Source organism: Ostrea edulis, chromosome 3, assembly GCF_947568905.1.
Source record: "Ostrea edulis chromosome 3, xbOstEdul1.1, whole genome shotgun sequence".
In the NCBI taxonomy this organism is placed as follows: domain Eukaryota; kingdom Metazoa; phylum Mollusca; class Bivalvia; order Ostreida; family Ostreidae; genus Ostrea; species Ostrea edulis.
In genome coordinates this window covers 23,461,258-23,486,133 of record NC_079166.1, presented here as the reverse complement: position 1 = coordinate 23,486,133, position 24,876 = coordinate 23,461,258, and the positions used below count along the sequence as shown (strand labels likewise).

General features: G+C 34.2%; 2 protein-coding genes across 2 annotated transcripts in view; both read right to left on the bottom strand.

The window, feature by feature from the left end:
- Window positions 1-884: 884 nt before the first annotated feature.
- On the bottom strand, window positions 885-22,083 carry LOC130053496 (uncharacterized). Its single transcript, XM_056160817.1, has 5 exons — window positions 22,005-22,083; window positions 6,428-6,445; window positions 6,010-6,342; window positions 5,466-5,648; window positions 885-1,018 (listed from the first exon to the last, which is right to left on the bottom strand). The coding sequence occupies exons 1-5, from the start codon at window positions 22,081-22,083 to the stop codon at window positions 885-887; spliced, it is 747 nt and encodes a 248-aa protein (XP_056016792.1).
- A 1,831-nt stretch (window positions 22,084-23,914) lies between these two features.
- The window catches only part of LOC125677425 (uncharacterized), a 46,968-nt gene continuing 46,006 nt past the window's right edge, over window positions 23,915-24,876 (bottom strand). Inside the window, exon 27 of the mRNA XM_048915484.2 lies at window positions 23,915-24,263. Coding sequence (XP_048771441.2) covers window positions 24,016-24,263 — 248 coding nt within the window. The 3' untranslated portion in view covers window positions 23,915-24,015. The remainder of the gene's footprint in view (window positions 24,264-24,876) is intronic.

Sequence of the window (24,876 nt, the reverse complement as noted above, 5' to 3'; positions counted from 1 at the left end):
AATTGTTAAAATCATGGCCCCCGGGGGTCGGATGGGGACACAATAGGGGGTCAAAGTTTTTTTGTTTTTTTTCGGTGTGTTTTTTTATATATAATGCAGATTCAAGTTTGTTAAAATCATGGACCCCGGGGATTGGATGGGGCCTCAAGGGGGGCATCAAAGTTTTACATACAAATTTATTGGAAAAATCTTTTAAAATCTTCTTCTCAAGAACCACTGAGCCAGAAAAGCTGAGGTTTATATGGAAGCTTCCTGATATAGTGCAGATTTTAAATTGTTAAGATCATAGTCCCCGGGGGTCGGATGGGGCCACAATAGGGGATCAAAGTTTTACATACAAATATATAGGAAAACTCTTTAAAAATCTTTTTCCCAAGAAACGCTGAGCCAGGAAAGCTGAGATTTATATGAAAGCTTTCTGATATAGTGCAGATTCAGGTTTTTTAATATCATGCCCCCCTGGGGTAGGATGGGGCCACAATAGGGGATCAAAGTTTTACATACAAATATATAGGGAAAATCTTTAAAAATCTTCTTCTCAAGAACCATTGGGCCAAAGTTCACATTTACATGCAATATTTCTGACATAGTGTAGAGAGAGAGAGAGAGAGAGAGAGAGAGAGAGAGATAGAGAGAGAGAGAGAGAGAGAGAGAGAGGGGTGTGAGTTGTGTTCATATGCCTACTATAAAAACACCATTTTTACCTGTCCACCCCATACCTACGCACACCGTCAAGGTTGAAGCACGTAACTTATGAAGCAATTATATTGTATAGGGTTATGCAGACTGGTTTTTTCCATAGAATAAAATATTTGAAAATCCAAGAATGTTGTCTTGATCTATAGACGGGTTACATAAATAATACACTTTTTCATTAAATGTATTCATAACAATACATGCACATACCTTTGTCGTAGTTTGATGGAAAGGTATAGGTTGAATATTACCGATACAACAGCAATCACAACGAACAGCACCAGTGGAATTTGTAAATGTATGTTCGACACATCATCCATCTCTACAAGAAATGTGATACTTACTACTGTATACTATGACAGATTTGATCTGAACTATTACCTACTGTATGTAGAACTGTACCTCTGTGTGGTATTTATAAGAGGTGAAGCTGTCACTTTTAGGTCTGTCCCATATCCCAGGGAGCTACGTATCCGCGACTAGCAACATGTATCTACATGTTCAGGTGGGGGAGGGAGTGTCATTTATTTGGGAAACAACCTGAGCTGTCATCAACGGAATCTTTCCTGTGGAAAACACTAAGTTTTCTTTCATAGAAAGCCAAAGTAATAAAATGAAGATATGTACACCAATTACAAAAACACCATTTTGGACAACTTTGATAAAATTACGAATACAAAAGGTACACATACCCTGTTCATCATAAAGTACCACCTGAATACTACTCAGGTTTGCTAATGCACAATTCCTAAAGCACCTCAATTTTAAGTCGAAAAAAAAAGCCCGCGTTATGATTCATAAAAGAGAAAAACTGACAAGAGGAGATCACGAAAATTCCATTAACGGCACTTCCTATAAACATACTTTTTTTTTTTTTATAGAAACGATGAAAATGAGCATTGAATGTTTATAGAAGTAAAATGGATACATTTCATCGAATGAAATCTTATTTTTACCTTCCATTTATTCATAATGTCTAAACCAGTGGGTAACAATATAGTGATACATGTCACCATCATTTACTGTCACAGGAAATTTACATGGTCCATATACAAAATGTAACTTAAGGAATTTGATATTTTTACTTATAACAAAATTTGCAAGAACAGCAATACTAGTATACAGTGATCATCCGCTACATTGCCCCCCCCCCCCCCCCCCCCCCGGTTATATCACGTTACATACTGCAAAAAATGTAGAGCAGTAATTTTCTCCATGAATGCTCCCGTTTACGACATCCATCGTATATTGCAACACAGACGTATTCCTGACACAACGTAATGTAAAACAAGGACATCAGAGCCATGGCAAATGAGGATATCCAAGATTTGTTCTTCAAGTGAAACATTTTTGGAAGTTACATACGGCCCAAATGAAAAAAAGCAGTTATGAAAATCACTCTCTGTGAAATAAATGTATTCCAAGTTGCTTCAACAAACGGAAAAGCAAGACAAGACACTATTTATTTTATCTAAGAATTCAATTTTACTCTCACCATGTACAAACCCACATTTGGGGGTGCGGAATAGTGACCTTAGGGAGTACGGAATTCGAAGCGTGTTTTACTAGATAAGTTGACATATTTAGCTTGGTTACAACTATAGGGATAAAACTCGTTATATTAACATACGACGGAACATAGTGATATTCCCGCTTATTCTTACTTGTTTCCCACCTTGCAGTTCGGGCTACAAATAGGTGAATACTTCAACTACATTCGGCAACCACACGTGAGGATGCAGAGTTGATCGATATTTTGGTGAATTTTTCAATTATATTGCCACTCCATATAATATAACTAATACTCATGGGGTCTGCACATAACGCTGTGGCAGATGCATCCGTGATTTCCGACATTTCACGTCAAATAAACGGTGAAAACTTCAAATTTAGTGTGTGCTACTAGGGGGTACAGCTTTCAGTGGAGGTAGGGGGCAATGAACCCATCTCTAAGTTATTGGTTATTAATAAAATACAAATTATTTCTAAAGAATATATATGGATCACCGGAATGAATTTATTCAAGCTTTTACCCATGTTTTCTTTATACATTCTTTTGACTTAAGATTCTTATGCAAAAGCGTTATTTGGTATTAAACCCAGTAACGTTTTCTACATAATCACGTACTTTCATGCATGTATGAAAGGATCTAATGTAAAATTAATTATGTAATTTAAAATTTGATTGTGAAAATTCAACATATATAGAATATACTTTTCTATTTTCTAATGTGCTTAATTCAGTTGTGAATCGTCTTTAATGAAATGAAAAAAGGTATGGTATTAATACGAAATTGACCCTTTATTTTTCTAAAATATGAAATTATTGATCTCACTGAGTTCAGCTCTGTTTAGCTATAGAGCTGTAACCAAGCTAAATATGTTAACTCATCTAGTAAAACACGCTTCGAATTCCGTACCCCCTAAGGTCACTGTTCCGCACCCCCAAATGTGGGGTTATACACGGTGATTTTGTTTTAAAACGTTTACGTCCATATTGCGCTGACCGGGCTGTGTTGAAAGTTGTATGTAACTTTGACATTATGACAACGCACAAAATATCTTGTAAATGATACATTCCGTACTATAATTTGTAATAATTTTACAACGCTCTTTTCACGATATTTTTTTTATATCTAACAAAACATGGAGTATATTTCTTATCAAGATCAAACTATACAAATACTGTACATGAACACTTTTAGCAATTTTTCTCTATTGAAGATATTCAGTCACAGTCACATACGCAATAAATGAAAAATATATCAACAATTTTCATCTCTAGTGAGATCACAATGCACATTTATTTTGTAAAATCATATCGTAAATGAATTTTATGAGCCAATTATTGAGATAGTCTTTATCTTGTTTTATTTATAACACATTTATTAAAAAGTTTGTAACACTGACAATAAAAATATTGCCATGCATCTTCATATTGAACTAAATTCATTCAATGGTGCTACACTGCCGCGATTGGTGGACAACATATATAATCCTTCTTGGACAACAGTTTATTGTTTTAATTACAACTATTTGTCAAGATTACATACTGTAAATGTTCGAAATTTGTGTTTAATTATTGCTAGATATTTCCAAATAAGAATTCAATTAAATTTTTCCACCATTGTAACACTTTTTTTTACCATTGGTGAATTTTTGCCAATCTATAAATAGCACGATGATCATGACCTTGCTCTTTACTTATCTCAAGTTCAAGACTCGCTTAATTTGACCCACAGATATGAGTTTGACCGTCCGAAAATTTTTGAATTTGAGTCTTCCGAATCACTTACTGAAGAGGAAATATCATTCTAGCGAGAATGCAGAAGCGTTAGATGACGATAACGAAGATGAAGCTCCGCGTATCCCTACATACTTAGAATCCGGGCATGGACTTCAATCTCTTATACGATATGACCTGTTTTTAATATTCGTATGAAGCAGAATTTATTCAACAAATTCTTCGTGAGAAGAAAACAATCTCTTGCTGTGGACATAAAGTTGACATTTACATGTAGATAATATCGTCGACGTTTTATCTGTTAACAATAATGCTTTTCATTCATATGTCGATTCGATATATCCCTGTGAACTCGAAACAAAAGACACCACCGAGTCGTCCACTTCTGCTTCATACTTAGATATTTTATTGAAAGTAGACATTAACGGCAAACTAACAACTCAACTTTATGACAAACGGGATGACCTCAGCTTCTCCATCGTCAACTTCCCATATTAATGTAGCAATATTCCATTATCACCTACATATGGTGTTTATATCTCTCAACTGATTCGATACGCAAGAGCTTGTTCTGTGTATGGTCAGTTTTTAAATCGATTGATTGTATTGATTGTATCTTGCTTAATCATAAATCGAAACACACTACTGACAAACAAGTTGCTGGTGTAGAGATTTCAACAGTCTCGTATAAAATCAGCATTTCGCAAATTCTATGGTCATTGTAACGTTCTAGCTTGCCAATACAACCTATCATTGGGTCAAATGCTGCCGGATGTGTTTCATTTCCGATTGTTAGGTCGTTCTTAGCACACTGGTTTTAACTACGAATAACTCCATTTACCTGATCATGATATAGGGTTCACGGCGGATGTGAAAGGTCGACAGGGGATGTTACTCCTCCTAGGCACCTAATTTTACCTCTGGTATATTCAGGGGTCCGTGTTTGCTCAACTCTATTTTGTATTGCTTATAGGAGTAATGAGATTGATCAATGTTCGTTATCTTTACATTTCATCAATTAAAATCTTAATGTAGTAGACAAAATTTGTTTTGATTTCTTATGGCAGGTGTACACATGCTCCCCCGATATAATGCCACCCCGTTATAATGCCAAAATCACCGAGGTACAAATAGTGGCGTTATAACGGGGGTTACAGTAACTGCATATCATGCATCATGTGTCTCTAATGAAACCATGAAATCAAGAAATAAATTGATATTGAAAGGAGACAAAGAAAATGCAAAAGTGTTATTTTTGAAATATTTTGTATACTGTGGGTTGCTTTAACTTTCCTATTTATCTTCGCTATTTTCTAATTTTCTTCTGTCAGGTACCGTCATTCAAAGAATCCTGATTTTGTATATATATGAATGATCCCTGGTGAGTTTTGTAATAATTGATCCAATGCATGTGCTCCCTAAAAAACTAAAAAGGTCTAACGAAAAAGACACATTGACACAATTTGATTAAAAAAGTCCCTAAGTGAGTGGCTCATATAAGGTGAAATAAGTATCGTGAACTTACGTGCCAGTTCTTTTTCAGCTGGTTCTGTACACCTTATTTGTGAATTATTAGAAACAGTTGTATAATTGTCTTGATGAGTCGGAGAATTTGTCATTTCGATTTCGGTTGAAATCATTTCAGTTGAAGTGGTGTAGAACGTTGACATATTTGTTGTTGAATTTGATCCACATGTTATTTGAATATCTATGGAGCAAAATAAATAATGCCATATCACACTAAAATGATAGCGATATAAACTTACGGGGGGAAATCGGCATTGCTATTTACATCCGTTTGTTGGATTCATAGAAACATGTTAATGCCTTGACATCTCTCTCTCTCTCTCTCTCTCTCTCTGTATGTGTGTGTGTTAGCTCTAACCTTTAACCGAACATCCGTTATTTCCACCGTGTGTTTCATATTCACATATTGCAAACATTCAAAAAGGCATGTTTTACATGTTATGTATATATTTGAGTTTGTGAGATACAGCTCCACAAAGAAATTGATAAGATAACATACAAATCAGAAACAAATTTTAAATCAAGTAACATTGGATCCATACCAGCTGCTCGTTGAAAAAATCCCAAGCAATGATAAAATGATCCCGTGTTGTATTTTTTTTTATAACTCGCTGTGACTGTGACTGGTTGGCTGTCGTTGGCAATGAGTAGGCTCAGTCCACCTGTTGTTGGACAAGTATATATGCGTGTGTTTCCCACCTTTATAGTCGTTGTGCAGGAGCTAACAGTTACTTTCTCGATCATTAGGTATAGTTCGCCACTGATCACCGGAGTCACAGTACAGGTACAGGGACTGTTTATTTTACTGAAGTCGATGTAGACCGGTGTTCCAGCATTGGAGGATCCATCACAAGTTGTTACTGAGCTATTGGTAGCTGTATAATCAATGAACATCCGGTTACAAGTATTGGTAGTACTATAATGAATGGAATGATAACTATATACATGACAACGACTTACCAACAGATGGACACTGTCCTGAAAGACAAAATGTTAAAAATTATTAGAAAATGGTTTAGTTAAGGCTATCAACGATTAACCGTTTAATTGAGTACTCATCAAAATTCGAGTACTCCGAAAAGTCAATTCAATATTTTATTTGTCTTTCCTGCAGAGCAACAATTAATTTAGTATCAATTTTCAAAGATCACCGTGCCGTTATCTGAATTACTAAATACCTGCAGTTAAAACATCACAACCTCATGTAACAATATATAGGAATCATGGTTCTTTTCTACCATTACCCTTTTGTGTTTATCAGATATATCAACATAAGACATACACAGATATTAATTTTGCTAACACCTGTAACACACTTTCATATTCGCACTCATACATTTTGTTGCTGTCCAGTTAGTGCTTGCATGTTCAATACAATAGTGAAAAGCAACGAAAATAAACCATAGAAACAAACAAATAAATGATTAAATAGATGAATAAAAGCTGTATCTAAAGCAGGAAAACGTATTGCTTAAAATAACAAGATTATGGCTTTTCATGTTGTAAAAAAATCGTTTCCATATATGCCAGATATTTTGATATTTTTTTGTATTTCTTCGTTGTGATCATCTTTGCTAGACAAGTTTTTATGATCCGCTCCGCTTCTCTATATGACCATTGGCTGTTTTAGAGCAATTTTCATAGTTTTAAGTGGTGTCCTCTAGCGGATGGAGAAAACAACCCTGTTTGGATTACATCATGCTTATCCAATGAAAATGCCTGTTTCAGCTATTGTTTAAAAGTTATTTAGAAATGGCTGCACTCAGAGAATAACGCAGTGAGTTATGAACACCATTCAAATATTAATAATGCATTCAACTATCTCTTAATTGCAGACTTGAGAAAGAAATCTGTGAGAATATTATTTAGAAAATAAACATGTGGTGAACCAATGAAATGCATGTAGTCGTTGAGTCTACGTCTAAAAAAAAAAAACCAACGCGTGTAAGGTGAATTCCAAATTGAGGAAACTAGCTCTGACGCAACTGTATAGATCTGGGATAGATAGAACATAAAACAACGAATTACAAGAATTGTTTGATATTAAACTTGCGGTACGTACTGTAGTAAATAAAATATACTTCTTTACGCAGACACGAGTCTGAATTGCGCATGTGACATCTTTGGTTTGAATATGTATTTGATACACGTCCGAATGGCAGTTCTAGGGATTTACACATTCCTTCGTTTTGCACGGCAACACGTTCTCTGATTGAGCAGGAGACTTCTCCTGTGTCCAATCATATGCTGAAAGTTGAGGCTTCGAACGTCGCATTAAATCTGCAAAGGGTTTATAGAGACGCGGAGCGGATCGTAAACTCTTGGCTAGCGAATATGCGTTCTGATATGTAATACATTTTTCAACCTTATTTTTATCGTATAGATATAACAATTATTCCAACAGTCTTGACAATTTACCCTTTTTCAAAGAAGGAAAACATTTTGTTTTTCATATACGATAAGGAAATTTACAATTTTGTTGCCTTCAGACAATGGAATTTCGTCTAGTAAGATATTGATTACATTGAATCACATTCTTATGGAAATTGTTGACAAAGGAGAGGGTACGCTTAGCATATGAATTTGGCCTAGTCAAATCAAGAAAAATAAAGTAGAAGATGACACACTTTTGCCTACCGATGTCGATTGGGGGCAACACCCTCTCTTCAAATGTACAAACGAAATGGTGCCAAGACGTTACATAATAGAATAATACGCTCCCGAATTTACCTGGATCGCTATTTCTTAGCCAAAACTTCCAAATTTTGCTTGCATTTGTCAATATTTTGATATCAGCACATTCAAGGCGATGGATGATATTTGCGTGTGTTAAACGAAATTTTCCGGAAATGTCAGATTTTAGAATTTCACCATGTACACAGGGAAGGCAATTGATGAAAGACCCCACACATTTGATACTAAGATTACATATATGCGCGACAAATCATAAATAAAGGCGTTTGTTACCTTTTTGTGGAGTACAGCTATGATATAAAGAAATATAATAACATTTTTATTAATTTATGTTATCATTATACATGTAGTTCGGATTTTCAATTGCATTCGGTGTTATTAATCTAAAACGATAGTGACATGACCGACTTTAAAATCATCGCTTGTTACATGAACTACACTCATTTGAATTTGTTTGTAATACAACAAGGATAATAATTCTCGACCAACAAAAGTTATATTTATATCAATAGCACGTAAAATGTCTTCTAGATAAGTTACTACGTGGGTGAACAGTCTCAATGGCATATAAAGTGTGTGGAATGACAGTTCAATCGATTGCGATCCTGGACAGACTGGGACGAACCGGGTAAAGGACTAAATTGGATCCAATAGAAATCGATCATATTTCAATAGATAATCTCAAAATTAAGTTTGATAAATTAATATGAACAGCATTGTTTTGGTGTATTCCCATATTAATGTTTACATGCTCCACGTGAACGTTTACATGTGGCCTTTACGTTACGAAAGGGGATACATACTGGGAAAAGGCATACAAATATTGTACTGTAATAAAATCAACAAAAACAATCCCTATCTTTCATACTTATAGACATCTTAAAATATTCAAAATTGTAATATAGCATACATGTACATGTATGATACTAATATTCTACATAGGCCTAATAAAATTGATACTTTTTAAATAAGATCTAACAAATACATATAAAAATTAAAGATTGCTTTTCCATAATTTATGATTTATATCTACATGCAAGGTGAAGATAACGAACAGTGATCAATCTCATAACTCCTACAAGCAATACATGTATAAATGCAATCATGATTTTGTATTCAAATCAATTTATCCTATCTTATTAAGTTTTACTAACAAGGGGTGTTATATTGTACCAAAACTAACAGAAACTATTATTAACAGTTGCAAGATGGTAACTAAATCGCTCTAAAATTGTAAAAAATGACGTCATAAATCTGTATAGATTGTGATTTGAATCCCAGCCAAGTTATTTTTACGTCAAAATGCACTGTTCTTTAGGCACTATTTACATTTTCGGCTGAGAGTGCTAAAATGTCAGCTGAAATGTATTACCCCATAACATAAGAAGGAATAAGAAGGGAAAAAAAAATAATTGCATGTCCTCAATATACCACCGTACTTTCAAAATATATCCGTCAAAATTTTGTTATTATTACTTTTCATTGTAGGAACAAATGATTGAAACGGAAATGAGTTTTGTCGGATTTACCAGAACTTACTCTATTGTTTTGGAAATGAATATCGTTTCCATTCTCTTTAAAATATCTTATTCAAAAAAAGCTATATATAGGTCTAAATACACTGCAGCTATATGCGATTTTAAAAAAAACGCTTTGAATGATGATTTGCATTTATATTTTTGACTACAGAGACCATAACAACTCGTATGCACCTTTTCTATTTACACTTCGTTGATGAAAATTTTACCAATGATAAAACATATTAGAATATATCAGTAATAATAATAATAATGCTTTATGAAGAGAAGGCAGCCCTATTAATACAAGGCATTATTCTTCCCCGGGGCCTTCTGAAAACAAACAATATACACATAGCGATACGTACAACCAAAAATAAACATATGAAGATATATTCCGTGATTATATACAATATATTACTATAGAATTAAACTTTTTTGGAAGAATTTATCGATGTGTAAACTCTAGACATTGTACTCACAAACTGAATAAAAGTGCGAAGCATCGATAAATTCTTCAAAAAGAATGTTTGATTCTTATAATTCCAATTTGTTCCCTGCATTATCAACTTCAATAATTTGAATACTTTCCCCGCACTATGTTGTTTGTTTTCAAGCGCGTATGTGTACATAGCGTTTTTGGATTTATTGATGTGTAAATTCTCGTTTTTATTTATCTTTGTCCAATCAAAACAATTGTAATAAATAACATTGGAATTATAAAGTGGTATTTAAGACAGGTATGGAGGCCATATTCATGGTATAGAATAGGTACATGTAATGCACGAGGGAATAAAAGATGTGGGGGGGGGGGGGGTAACGAAAATGCATCCATAGGCCTATATTTTCAAATACATACACATGTATATAGAACATGTACTTAAAAATAACGACAGCTAATTATACATGTTTCCATATTTCTTCTAAAACATTAAGAGACAGTCTGATTAAAATCAAACCTATCACTTCGCTCGATTTACGGACAGTCGCTGCTTGGGAAAGGCTGTCCGTATATCGAGCGGAGAGGTTTGATTTTGATCAGACTGAGTAAGAGACGGTGATAATTCTACATCTAATGGTACCTCATTAGATACATGCACACCTGGGTATTGAAGAGCGCTTTTGAAACAAAATTGTTCGATGTTTTGGTAAACAAAAATTATAATTTAATTATTTTTTTTTTTGTAATTTAAATACACGTTAATTGTAAATAGTGTTTGAATATGATACAATGTATTTGTATAATGTTATTCAAAAGAGTGTGTGTGTGTGTGTGTGTGTGTGTGTGTGTGTGTGTGTGTGTGTGTGTCAATAACTTTTAAAAAATTATCCAAAACATTTTAATTAGCAAGGTATATATTAAACTTTTTTTTTGGTATAAGAATTGAGAAAACGTAATCAGACACAGATCAAAGACGCAACGTTAAATCTTGCACTCGCAAAACACGCCAACTTTGCTACGTCATATCGCAAAAGATATACGTAATACATGGATATAATTACTATATATAGAAAGTACATACCCTATATAGTATTAGGACATAAGATTACCAACTTCTGAAAATAGGCCAAAATTGACCCTTAGTGTATCTTCTCCTTTGCATGTTTAGACTGTTCCATCAATTATATTTTTTTTCACAGTCTGGAATGGACCATTTATTTTCATCCCTTAAAACACCGAAAAAGTATGGAGAGCCAAAGAGTTCAATATTCTATCTTTGTAATTATGTATTTATGTTGTTACTAAATGCGCCATTGGTTCAATGTAAAATAGAAAAATGTTAATCGTTATCTTGACATTTGCAGTACATAACGGTATATTCGTTATTTGAATGGCTTAAGATGTAAAGGAATGTAGTGTCTGTGTAGATGCGTAACAAGTGAATGCATTATTTATTCAATGTAAATTTGAAATTAGATCTTCGTCATCCGTATTTGAGCATTTGCACATTGCAGTTGCCAGTTACAGTAAAAAAAAAAAAATGGTATAATCCGTCCGATGATAGTTCGACATTCGAATTTGCTCATTCGTTTACTGCATTTCAACATTTGTTCGTTGTTTTACCATTATGACGACAGAGGGCGCACGCTACATCGAATCTTTTGGTAAACAGACTATAGAATCATATTGGAGGACCAGTTTATGTGACATTCCCTCGGAGCTATTATTTTGCCGGCCTTTCGAAGTCCGAGGTAAATTATTTTATATTGTGCAAGGAAGCTATTTTGATTTATTTTCTGTGAATGTAACTAATTCATAAGTATTAATTTGATAAATGAATCCAATGATAAAAAAATACATCAAAAATGCATTTCAGAAATCACACCAAATTCTTTACCAATTCATTCTTCATTCAATAATAAACAAATTTAATACTTGAAATTAATCGATTATTAATCAATTATAGTGCGTCCGATTATACTGATAATCAATCATGAAAAAATATTCCGATGGTTCATCACTACGACTGTTTAAAAGGTTGGACACAATTCCCTAACAGGGCAATTGTTACACTAAAAATGAAATTGTTACTTTTTTTTAGTGTAATTAACTGTATCATGGGATTTTCAGTTGTTTCCCCTCTATTCTCGTGTTTGTTTTGAGTAAAAAATGAAGTGCAAGAATACTTCTACATCCTCTAAATATTTAAAGTCTAGTAAGCGTATATTTATGTGACCAACAAGGTTTGTAAATAACCTCTAACAGCTAGACTATGAAATAAAAAGATAATGTTTCTTTCTCTGCTTTAAACAGACAGAATGAGTGGTTTACAATAAAGAGGCTTGACAGAGGACAACTGGAACAATTTTTTGGACAAGAGAAAAGTATCTCAAATTAAACTATATCAAAATGCCCCCGGTAATGTTGATTAATGATACATTTTTAACAAAAATATAGGAATTTTGAAATCGGGGTGTCTGAAATTGAGTTAGCTATCTTGTGGAGAGAAAAAGAAGGGGGTGATCAGATACGAAACAAGTGCTTGTGGAAATAATGTAAAATTCAAATCTAGACCGTGGCTCAGGCTACTGATTTTATGGCCTGGCCTATTAAAAATTATGGAAAAATAGCCCGACTGGTCTATTACACAAAAACTTTAAATATGTTACATTCAAGGTTGCCTGTCATTTAATGAAAATAACTGGTAAATGATAACTGATTCACTTTGTTTACAAATATAAAACCCATAGGCGTCGGAACCGGGGGGCGGGGGGTAGGGAGGGGCTTAACCCCCTCCACTTTTTTGCAAAGATAGACATAATAACAACAACAACCCCAAACGACGTAGTAACTTTTTTGTTGGTTTAGCTCCCCCCCCCACTTTCCGACGCCTATGAAACCAGAATAGTTTTTGCGTGTTTTCGAATTCTTACCCAATGTACATATTAACTATTTAATGTTGTGAATTACGTATTTCAGTGACAGCAATGTAAAAATGGTGGGGAAGGGGAGCGAAAACGAAAATCAATCCCAATCAAAGCAAATATGTACAAGAGTTCTTGGTCTCGCACAAATAAATGTAACGTCCCTGGTGGTATATGGTTACTAAATGGCATACACTGTTTGTTTAAAGTAGACTCATGGAAAAAAAATCAGTCCAGTCATCTCTATTGATGCTTACAACAATGTTCTACATCAAGTCTCTGATCAAACTACTTCAGCAGCACATTTTCAACGACTTTTAGCGCCAACCGGTTAATTTTGAGTGTGCTAGACACCCAAGTAGTCCCGAGTGTTAACTGGTCCTACTATATGATTCTATAGTATGTTTCCCAAAAGTACGATGTAGCGCGCGCCCTCTGTCGTCATAATGGTAGAACAATTTACACTTGTTGAATTGCGCAAATGCGAATGTCGAACTAACATCGGACGGATTACCAAAACACATTTACCACAACTCGCAAAGACTTAACAAACTACAATGTGCAAATGCTCAACTACGGATGATGAAGATCCAATTTCAAATTTACATTGAATAAATAATGCATTCACTTGTTACGCATCTACACAAACATATATTCCATTTACAACTTACGCAATTCAAATGACGAATATACCGTTATGCACTACAAATGTCAAGATACCGATTAACATTTTTCTATTTACATTGAACCGATGGCACATTTTTAGGAACAACAAATACATAATTACAAAGATAGAATATTGAACACTTTGGCTTTCCATAAAAAAGGAGATAATCAAACAATTATAATAGCTTACCTTTCACCGATAATAAGGAAGATAATAATGTCACCAATAAAACTACAAAATAATTCATTTTACTTGCCGTGTGAAATAGCCAGATTTGTATGAGAGTACACAACAAATAATTTAAATACCTGTTTTGCGAGTTAAAACCCAAGTTACGGTTATTGCTAAAACGCGGAAAGGAAAACAGAACGGGAGACGGAACAGAACGGAGAATGGAAACTATGTTATGCAATAATGCTATGAGGAGGTCAATATTTTGTAAAGTCAAAAGGCTTATTATGAACAGAGAAAACAGAAATTACAGAGAGAACAGGATGTCATCCTCAGAATCCGCCATTTCATATTAATACATGTACCTCATATTAATACATCTGTACATTATCGTGTGACAGTTGGTTTTGTGGATGAAAGTGCCAACAGGCGCCTGCTTAATATTTTGCACAATAAGTTTTAATAAAGTTATTAAACAAGCTCCTGTTGGTGCCATTCTTTATCCTGGCTTTGTCATCTCCTCTCCCCAAGATTGCGATAGTATGTTGTTTCACAAATGAAGAAGAACAATAAGATAAACATACTGAAGAAGACTTGAATTAGAATTGAACCCCTTTCAAATACTATTACTTTATTTTGTCTGCTACCTTAAGATAATATTCTATGAACCTATTGTTGTGTATATTACTATTTGCATTGGTTTGACCTAAATTGTTCTAGAGAAATGATGTTTATTTCATTGACACCTGTGACCGAGATTGTTCTAGACCTCATGCTATTTTTAGTAGAAAAATTACGAAATGGTTGCCTCATTGTCTTTCAATACTGTACTAGAAAATTCATTCCTATTACAAATACGCCGAATTTTCTATGATTAAAAAAGCTTTGGTTAGAGACTTCATATGCTTTTTGGATGTTTTTTTTTATCATACTGGGGACTACGATTTTGGAATTATTATTTTTTTGCGCGTGTAGATTCTGTTTGGAATTTATTGTTCAAACTGCCGTAAGTTATTATTTTACTATTTCTATAATTTTCTATCAATTATTAATTGTAAATGATTATTATTAATTGTTTAATATCTCGTTGTTAGTAAATTCTGCACATGCTGCGCTATATTAAAGATTTTCTCCGACCCATAATACTATGCAGTGAATAAAAGGTACCCCCCTCCAAAAAAAAAAAAAAACCCATTGTAAAACATAAAATATATTTTTGGAAATAAAACTTCTCCAAACATAGCATTTGTATATCAAACGTGCTTTTAATCGAACTAGATATGCTTAGGATAACTGAATTTGAATTCTAATTTAGTTCAACACCTGGTACAATACATTTATGTATTACATAAAATTTCAAAGCGAACGATTCCAATGTGGAAAAAAAGGTTTGCCTCATTTGGGATGAATCTATGTGAAAGTTCGTACATTTACTGATATCCTGCGGATTAGTGTTGAAACTGGAGAGATATAGCGGGAAAGAACGATTAAAAAAACACCCAATGTAAACTAGGGTGAAGAATACAACCCATAGTAAGAGGAATTAACAGATGTATTTCATAATATATGAAATAGCTAAAAGGTTAACACCGAATCTATGCTCGAATGGAATTAGTAAAAGTCATCTCATTATTAATCTAAATATTAAGCTATATAAGTGTTTCGTTTATAGAAGTAAACTGTCAGAAGTCCTCCCTATTTAGGATTGGAGTGTGTGATCATCAATTATCTGTTATTTAAAAATAATAAATCAAACACAAGGTGTTTAACGTGTTAGCTTCATAAAATAATGAATTATCGTCGTTTTATGCATATCACACTCCTTGTACACACACACACACACGTTATCCTGTGTAAATACATGTACACGTGTGTTATTGACAGTTTACCACGGAAGGGGGTATATATAAACCACGTATGTTCTTTTCATTCTCTACATATAGGTGACACTGCTCGCAAAAACCTCTGTCAATTATTGCCAAAATAAAAAAATGCCGACATTTCAATTTTTTTGTAAAGGGCTTTGTAAATTGTTATACAAACTTTTAACTCCATTCACTTAATCGATTTATGATGGGAAATTTTCAGATAAAGTTGTTTTATTGCTTGTAAAGAATTTCCAAATTGTTAATTTTAATAAAAATGAATAATTTTCACCCGATTTTTGGCGTTATATTTTCTACATTAATCATTCTAATTTTTGAATTCCGTTCCGTTTCGCCTTCCGTTCCGTTTTCCTTTCCACGTTTTAGCAACACCCGTTAAAATAGAAAGCTTTGTCTTTACAACTTCCTCCTTCATTAACAACATGTTTAAAAATGAAAAATACCGACTTTAAACATTAACTGTGTTAAAGATTGAATTACTGATGACATGTGTATTATATACCAATCTCATGGGCACCAGTATTATTGTTTGTTGTATATATCAGGGCCGTAAATTACATGGAGGCGGAGGAGGTAGCTGCCTCCTCCAACTTTTGAGCCAAAAAAAATTAAAATTTAAAGTTCATTAGAATTTATGTTGTTTCCATTAACTAAGAACATGATACCTCCCTTAAAAAGCATTCCAAATCTTTCTTTTAGAATGAGTTAGTCAAGTAACATCTTAGAAGGCCCTAGAATCAAGGATTTTACACGAAACGTGTTCAGTGTGCACAAAATGTGCTCAGCGTCTGGGGGCCTGGGCGGCCCCCAGACCCCCGCCTAATTTCCTGCCTCCTCCAAATTGAAGGTTAATTGACGGCCCTGTATATCCTTGCGCGCTCCCTTTAAATCTGATTGTCCTGTTGTAGATAAAAATGGTTCTGTGTTGAAAGTCAACACCCCTCAGTGCACGCCTGGTATTTCACACATCCAATGCAAACATAATCTAAGTACTGATAGTACTCATATACGGCCGCATGGGTTGTGAAAAGCTTAGCTTAGTTAAGGTGACCTCAAAACAGTAACTTCCTGAATGAACTATTATTAACGGTGATTCATTTTGTAATAAGAATTTAGTAATGGTAAAACAAAATAAAAGAGTTCATAGAGAGTAAATCAATCCAAAAAGAAGAAACATGTATATATAGTTTAAAAATGCAGTTCCCAAAATTGAATTAAGATCATGCCTTGTGAATGAGCAATTTGTTTCCTCATGAGAGAATAAATGGAACATGAAACTCATATCCATGCGCTGTTTCCTCTTGATATCATAGGAATATATTTCAGAACTTTGAGAACGATGACCTCGTAAAATGAAGAATGGTGAATTAAACAACCTGTCAATGGGTCAAATGTTGCCTGCTGTATATCATATTAATTGTTAGGCCGTTCTTTTCATACTGATTTTTGACTGCAGGTTACACTCACCTGATTAAGATATAAGGCGCACGGCAGGTATGAACAGTCAGCATGGAATACTTGCTTCTCCTTGGCACGTGGTCCGACATCTGGTATACCCAGTGGTCTGTCCAACTCTTAATTTGTATGTGTTAAATGAGTTATGAGATTAATTGCTATTCGTTATCTTAACTTTTTCATAAAAGTCGGTGATCTATCAATTTTGAATTAACCAAATAATTCTAACTTGTTGTGTCGTTAAGAAACGAAAGAATAAATATTAAACTGAGAAGAGACATACATGTTATTTTCTTATTACAGGTCAAGATAACGAACTTTTTTATTTTCTCTGTCATGCTATTTCAAAATAGATTATATAAAATTGATGAAGTTCTCAAAAGGTATCTCAAATATCCCTCATATGTCGGAAAAGCTCCAAAGCTCTATAAATCTCATATAGCATAAATCTATTATATACAGTGTATTCTAATTTCTGAAGTATCACAGTTCTCAATCACAAAATCTTATAAATCATTAATGAAATGCTCAAGTTTTCTTAAGAAGATATCTTGACTTAGTCAGAGTGTGTTAGTCTGAGTGTGTTAGTCGTGTTTGTTTCTATATACAGGTAGTTTCTTTTTTAAATTATCACAAATATACATCTGTACATGTAATATCAACTTCTCAATCATGTAACATTTCTGTTATGTAATCTCAATAAAGATTTATCAAATTATCATATGTTCAAATAATATCTATCTATTCTAGTCTTTGAAATATCATCCATGCATGTTCATAGATTTATAAATAGTTCTCATATGTTCAAATATGTCTCAGAGTTTTCAAAGGAGAAGGTACGCTTAGCATATGAATTTGGCCTAGTAAAATGATTTTCATTACTAAAGTCTCTTGTTAGAGAGAAACCTCAACACTGCTAAAACATGAATAATCTTGAATACAAAGGTAATGAAATGTTCAATTTCTCGAGATATTTCGACTCAAATAGTGCATTGTATTTTAGTGGTGTATGTTTCTGGTTTCTTGCATTTTATCTTATTTTCTCTCATTTCTAAAACATTCGTTATTCTTATCTTGAAATAGTATATAGCTATGCAATTTCAAAATTGATTAATAATATTCTTAAACATGTGTTCAATATCTTACACTGGACACTTAAGGTGACGAATGAATTCGGTATGATAATGAGATCATAATGAGCTGATACGTCATAACAGTTGCTCCGCCTTGATCAATCCATATTTGTATAGACATACACAAACTCTATTTTAAGGTTCGTATAAAAATTTATCAGAATAGTGTCTTTATTCTACGCTTAAAATAAGTCAAATTTCTCTGATTTGACAGCACATCACAAGGTATTATGATGAGAAATACCCCGGTGGAGTTTGTCGTATGGTTGGAATCAGCGTCTAAAATGCGCTTACTACACACTTGGCAAAGATGACGTTCAGAAGATGTCAGCTGTACAACTTTGATATCGGAAAAACCAAGGTAAATTCTTGTAATTGAAATAATGATGACCAAAGTTGTCAACAATGAAAGCAGACAACATTTACTGTGTTTTATACATTGACTCAATACTTTAGAGGTAGTATATACATAGTTTGGTGTTCTTTGTTTACATACTGCACAAGTCACACGTAGCCAAATGTGTAGCATTAGGTGCACACACGCAAGATAGGTTTATATGTTAGAGAACTAGTACGGGTGGGTATATAGGCAGTAGAATTCACAGGCACCTGAAATATGGATATTACATGTACTTACCCTACCCCCCCCCCCCCATCTCCCACTCTTTTGATTTTTTCTTGCGAAAATTTCTTTTAAATAAGTAGATTCCCTGTCTCTCTCATCCTTCTTTCGATTTATGTAATCGTTTCACGCTTTTTTGTAAGCTTCTACCGGTATGATTTAATTTATTTATTGATTCACCAAGCATGTTGGTATACAATCATGTTACACAATATGAGATATGTATCATGATGTCAAACTAAATACTAGCAGTTCATATGCATATATGTAAACACGAGTATATATATGGCATGTACATATGACGTTAATACACACACACACACACACACACACACACACACACATATAAGTATATAATTGAAAAAGCTAAAAAAAAAAAAAAAGGACGAAACAGATGTAAAATAAAGGTAAGTTAGAGCATAAAGTTAACTGAAATGAAGACAAGAAGAGCGGAGTAAACTACATCCGTGATGTGATTTGGTCGCGATCAGCGATTGAGAAACTGACGTTGGTCTAGTCTACTAAATTGAAAACGCAATTGTTGAACACAGATTCGACAGAAATGCTAAGGATCTGAGAGAATTGATGGGGAATATGATGGGTCAAGTTAACGTTAAGCTCTTAGTCAGATTTATTTTAAACAAGACATGTTCATCGTTAGGACTCACGGTTGTAGTCTTGCAGGAGACGATTCGAGACAGTAGGACATATTTAGACATGCAGGTAGGTTGCGTCTTTTATTTACCTTTAGTGTGTGTAAGCGAAAATAAAAACGAACTGACGGAGGTTTTGTTCAATTGAGATATTTCTGTTGTAAGATTTTAATGAATACTCGTACCGATACCCTAACATGAACATCATTTTTCGAGCCTCGAAACCAGTCTCGCTTATGATCATGCCGAGTCATAGCCGTGATGACAGTTGCCAGGAAACAACAGGTTAACTTATCATCATAAAGTAAATAGACTTATAACTCTGCCTACATTTTTTTCGCTTCCAATATCATAGAACTTTATTTTATAAATTCGCCATGCAGAAGTTGCAAACGGTATTTAAAACTGATAAATAAAATGAAGCAACAGCACGGTATGTTCAATGTTTCTCTTTTATAAATTCATGAAATTCTTGTTTGTTTACAAAATAAATCTGTATAGATATCCTGCTGTGTTTGTTTCTGTTATGATGTCATTGCAGTGACGGATCTAGGGTCTACGAAAAGGTGTGTATCAAAGTATTAGCCAAAATACTCGGCCATTTTAGGTGTCAATCTGGAATTTTACTCTCACTATTTCTATTATTCAAATTTCTGGCGAAAGGGGAGGGGTCTAACTCCCCACTGCATTGCATAATCAAGAAGCCAGGTAAAAGTACAGGAACTGACTTTTGAAGCGGTGATTGTATTCATCCGCAAGAACAAACTAATCACGTGACCAACTTCATGTTACAGGAAATTGAACATCGATTTCATTAGTACTGTTATATAAGGAAGTGCACTGGCAAATGTAAATATAGCTACATGAACAAGTGAAGATAACGAACAGTGATTAATCTAATATTTGTCGAAATGCGCATCTGGTGCATCAAAATTGGTACCGTATAGGTTTTACATTTAAGAGAAGGGCAAACAAAGGACCCGTAGACACACTAGAGGTGATGCCAGGTGCGTAAGAGGAGTAAATACCACAGGTAGACCGATCATGCATGTGTATCTAACTAAGTATGCTGGATTATATGAAATTGTGTATCTTAAGAGAGATATTAAATGTGGTTTTTCAAGAGTTGTCAATGCATGTACGAAGGATTGATCCAAAGAGAACAACGGGAAAAGACTAAAAACTGTTCATGTGACTAATCATTCGTCTTGAGGGCTCCGCTGGGTGATGTGGGAGGAGACATAGCGATAAAGTCATAGAATTGTTGTCAGGTGACAGGACATCAGTAAGGTCTACACGAGTGAGGTTAAAAGATTTTTCTAAAGTGGAGCATAGTCCGCGATATAATTTGAATCATATGTTGTCATTTATAATCAGGTTTGAAACGAGCATTTCTGCTCACGAGATCAGTGTCTCACTTATAATATATGTTACTCGTGAGTGGTACCAATGAAATCTGAATACGCATAGTATCTGTATTGTAATTGACATTAAGATTATGTTGAAACTGTTGAGTTAATAAAAACAAAACAAAACTAAAACATTAAATCAGTTGCTATCATCTAACTAGTGTGATGAATTTAGGTACTCGAATGCATTGAGTTAGACCATGCACTAGAAAGGTAGTAGTTCTGAAATCTAACACATAAACTGGTACATAGTCATAATGGTCTTGGTGGCTCTAGTCAAATACTGTGTCTAGCATTGTATAACTTCATTTGGAATTATCGGATGTCTACTACATTTAAATGATTTTTATGAACATATCACTTTCAAAAAAATTGTCAGCACTTTACAATCAGCAAGGCTACAGCACAAAAATTGAATGACATCCATACGGTATTTTTTATGTAATGATGTGTATACATAAACACATATGCATAAACAATGTCACATGTACACAAATTCAATCTAATTAAAATTACTGTACCAAGAACACTGTTAGCAATAACATTTGCTATTTTGAAATCCCGAAATGATCTTTTACATGTAAATGCATGCAGTGGTGGATGGAGGATTTGTTAAAGGGGGTAGAACTCTGGGGTTATGAGGCTTTTTAGGTAACTTGTATGGGTTATTCTAGCTATACATGTACTGGATTGGCTTATCTTCATGTGCGTGTTTGAAAACATCATGCCATCTTTTTTTTTTTTTAAATTTTGGCCCCAAGAGTGTATGTGTATTTAAATCAGCCACTGGCAAGGTGAAGACAGAATTGAGCAAAGTAATTATTTGTCTACCCAGTCTTGATATACCATACATTACATAGGATTAATTTTTATTTACTGTTTTTAGAACTAGGTGAGCAGAATATGCTTTCTATGACTGACTTCCCATATGATATGGAAGAGAGCCCATGAGAATGGAACTAACTTTCAGTGTTACAGGGGATGGACACTCCTCCCGTCACAAGTCCATCTTGATTCAGTAAAGCGGTAAAGTGGTAGTTCATTCTTATAGGAAGTAACAAGAGGAATCTGAATAAGGACCACAGTGACTCAAATTTTGGTGTCAGAAGACCATTTTGATTAAACATGTTAATATAAAGCACCAGAGAAGTAAGAAGCTAAGATACCTGTCTTAAGTGAGCAAATCATATAATGATTTATTGCTGAACAGTTGAAGCATAGTCAGTATGACAAGAAAATGGAACAATTGTAATGAACATTGAGGTCCATGTATTTAGAGCTTTCCACTTTGTGGAAAGCCTTATTGATATTGTTCTGTTTATTATTTTCTTACCATCAAACTGATATCATGCCTTCAGACTTATCGAAACACTTTGTGGTTCATAATACAATGCTTCTTGTGAAATAATCAGATATCAACCTACATACTTGAATTATGACTCTAATCCTTGTTTTCATTACTCTTCTTTAACTATAAGTTTTAGGAACTCAACATCAAACCGTTGCTAAACACTGACTTGACTAGCTTTTAAAAATCTGGTTACAGATGTATTGCAATTCTTAGTTACTAAACCGAAAGATACAGAAACACAACACTGACCTGACTTGCTTAAAAAAACTTGTTACAGATGTATTGCGATTCTTAGTTACTAAACCGAAAGATACAGAGACACAAAACGTTTACTCATGAATTCACATTCAGGGAAAAAAATCAGCGAGAGATCAGTAGATGAAAGCTAAAGACCCTGAAACCTGGTTATTTGCCTTGAATGTCTGCAGTTCTTTGTTTTAGCCCTTATCTTTAGCATCAATATGTTTAGAGACATGGGACCACATGCGCATAAGCCCTACTCTCAAATTGAATATATTACATTGATATGTTCCTTTAACAAGACAGACAGAACTTCCATCAATGGATGTCCATGGAATTGGCTAGGTTTTTTTCGCTACCAAGGTTATCGTGATATACAACATTGAATATATTACCTCGAACCTTCACTTTAGTCATATATATTTCTATACTATACACCAAAATGATAACACGGGTTGATATAGAGTTAATACATTTGATAAACGATGTTTATTTGTTATGAATCTCGGACCTTGCGCATTGATTTCTATAAATGTGAAGCATCGATATTGCAGCCACGATTCTAGCTACATTTAACTAGTTAAAATCAAATAACGGTGAATTTCCAATAACTCGCATTTACATGTATGTAGCATAAATTGGACGTTGACTATCAGTCAATATTAAGGTCAAAGTCAACATTAAAATGAGATCTGATTCTTAGACGAATTTGACTCCAATCTTTGGTACTCTGTGTTTTTAGTTCTTACAAGTTTATTGTTATTTTTCGGCTTGAGCATCACTGCAGAGACATTATTTGTCAAAATGTGCATCTGGTGCATCAACATTGGTGCTGTATAAGTTTTGCATTGCGACCCCTTGATCAAAGCTTCTGCTGGTAGACTGTTAGTCCCCGAGGGTCTCTACAGCTCAGAATTTAAGTACTTCGTTACTAGCTTGATGTGTATTTAATTGCTGTGATAATATTTAGAAATTCATTTCAAAATTAAGAATTATCTCCCGCATGCATAGCTCTGATTCATAGACGAATTCGACCCCAGTCTTATGGCATGTCAAACGTTGCAATATTTGATCTTTTCCATTTGTATTGTATAATTTTCCATTTGTATTCTATATTTTCCATTTGCATTGTATAATTTTCCATTTGCATTGTATAATTTCCATTTGTATTGTATAATTTTCCATTTGTATTCTATATTTTCCATTTGCATTGTATAATTTTTCATTTGTATTGTATCCAGGGAATGTCAAACATGTGTCGTATTTCAGAACATAATGCTTGCTTTACAAAAAAGTTTATAATTTATTAAAAATGTTGAACGAATATTTACATCAAAAGTCCGATTTTTTTTTTCATTTCATTAGGTTGTAAACAGTTTCAGCATCAGCAACGGGGGATGTCACAGTAGGTCCAACGAACTTCCGGGTTCACAGTGTAACACCAAGGCCCGCTTCCGTCATCCGGATTTCGGCAGTAATTATCTTGGTCACTAAGATGACCATTTCCGTGGGTATGTGGCGACTGACTGTCCCATCTCTGACACACATCCCCAGTGTTTGCGATACCCTGTGTTCCAAAGTAAAATTTCCCTGTGGGGTCCGAGTTAGTGAGACACTCCAGTGGGGGTGTGACTGTAAGAGAAATATATCAGATATATCACGTGGTATGAAATGGTTTTGTAGAAATAGATAAATTTTCATATTTCAATGGTTATAAATTAGAAGGTTAGATGGTTTCGATTTTGTGCGTCTATGAATTAAGGCTATTGAAAGTCAATGCATAACTATGCACATGCTTAGAGGTATTTACGTTGGTTGTGTGAGTATCAATTAATATCCCGCTCAATAATTTGTTCACGGGTATGCAGACACCACCATTACCGGTGAAGGGCTACATAATTTAGTCCTGAGCTCGACACTTACGGCTTTTGAGCAGTGGAAATCTTTATCGTACCACACCCGATATAACACATGACCTCAATTTGTGTGGCATCATCCGACGGACCGCCCCATTTAGTGGCCTCTTACGACAAGTAAGGGGTTACTGAGGACCTATTCTACCCGGATCTCCATGGGGAGGTATTCTGCAATTGTCAATCTCTACTGACTTTTGAAATTATGCAATTTGTAAACAACTCGTTAAATGAATGGTTTTAAAGGTTATTTGAAACTATATATCGTTGAGTATGTTTTTTCAATCTAAACTCTAACCATGGTGTGGATTGCACGTAGTTAAGTGTTAATG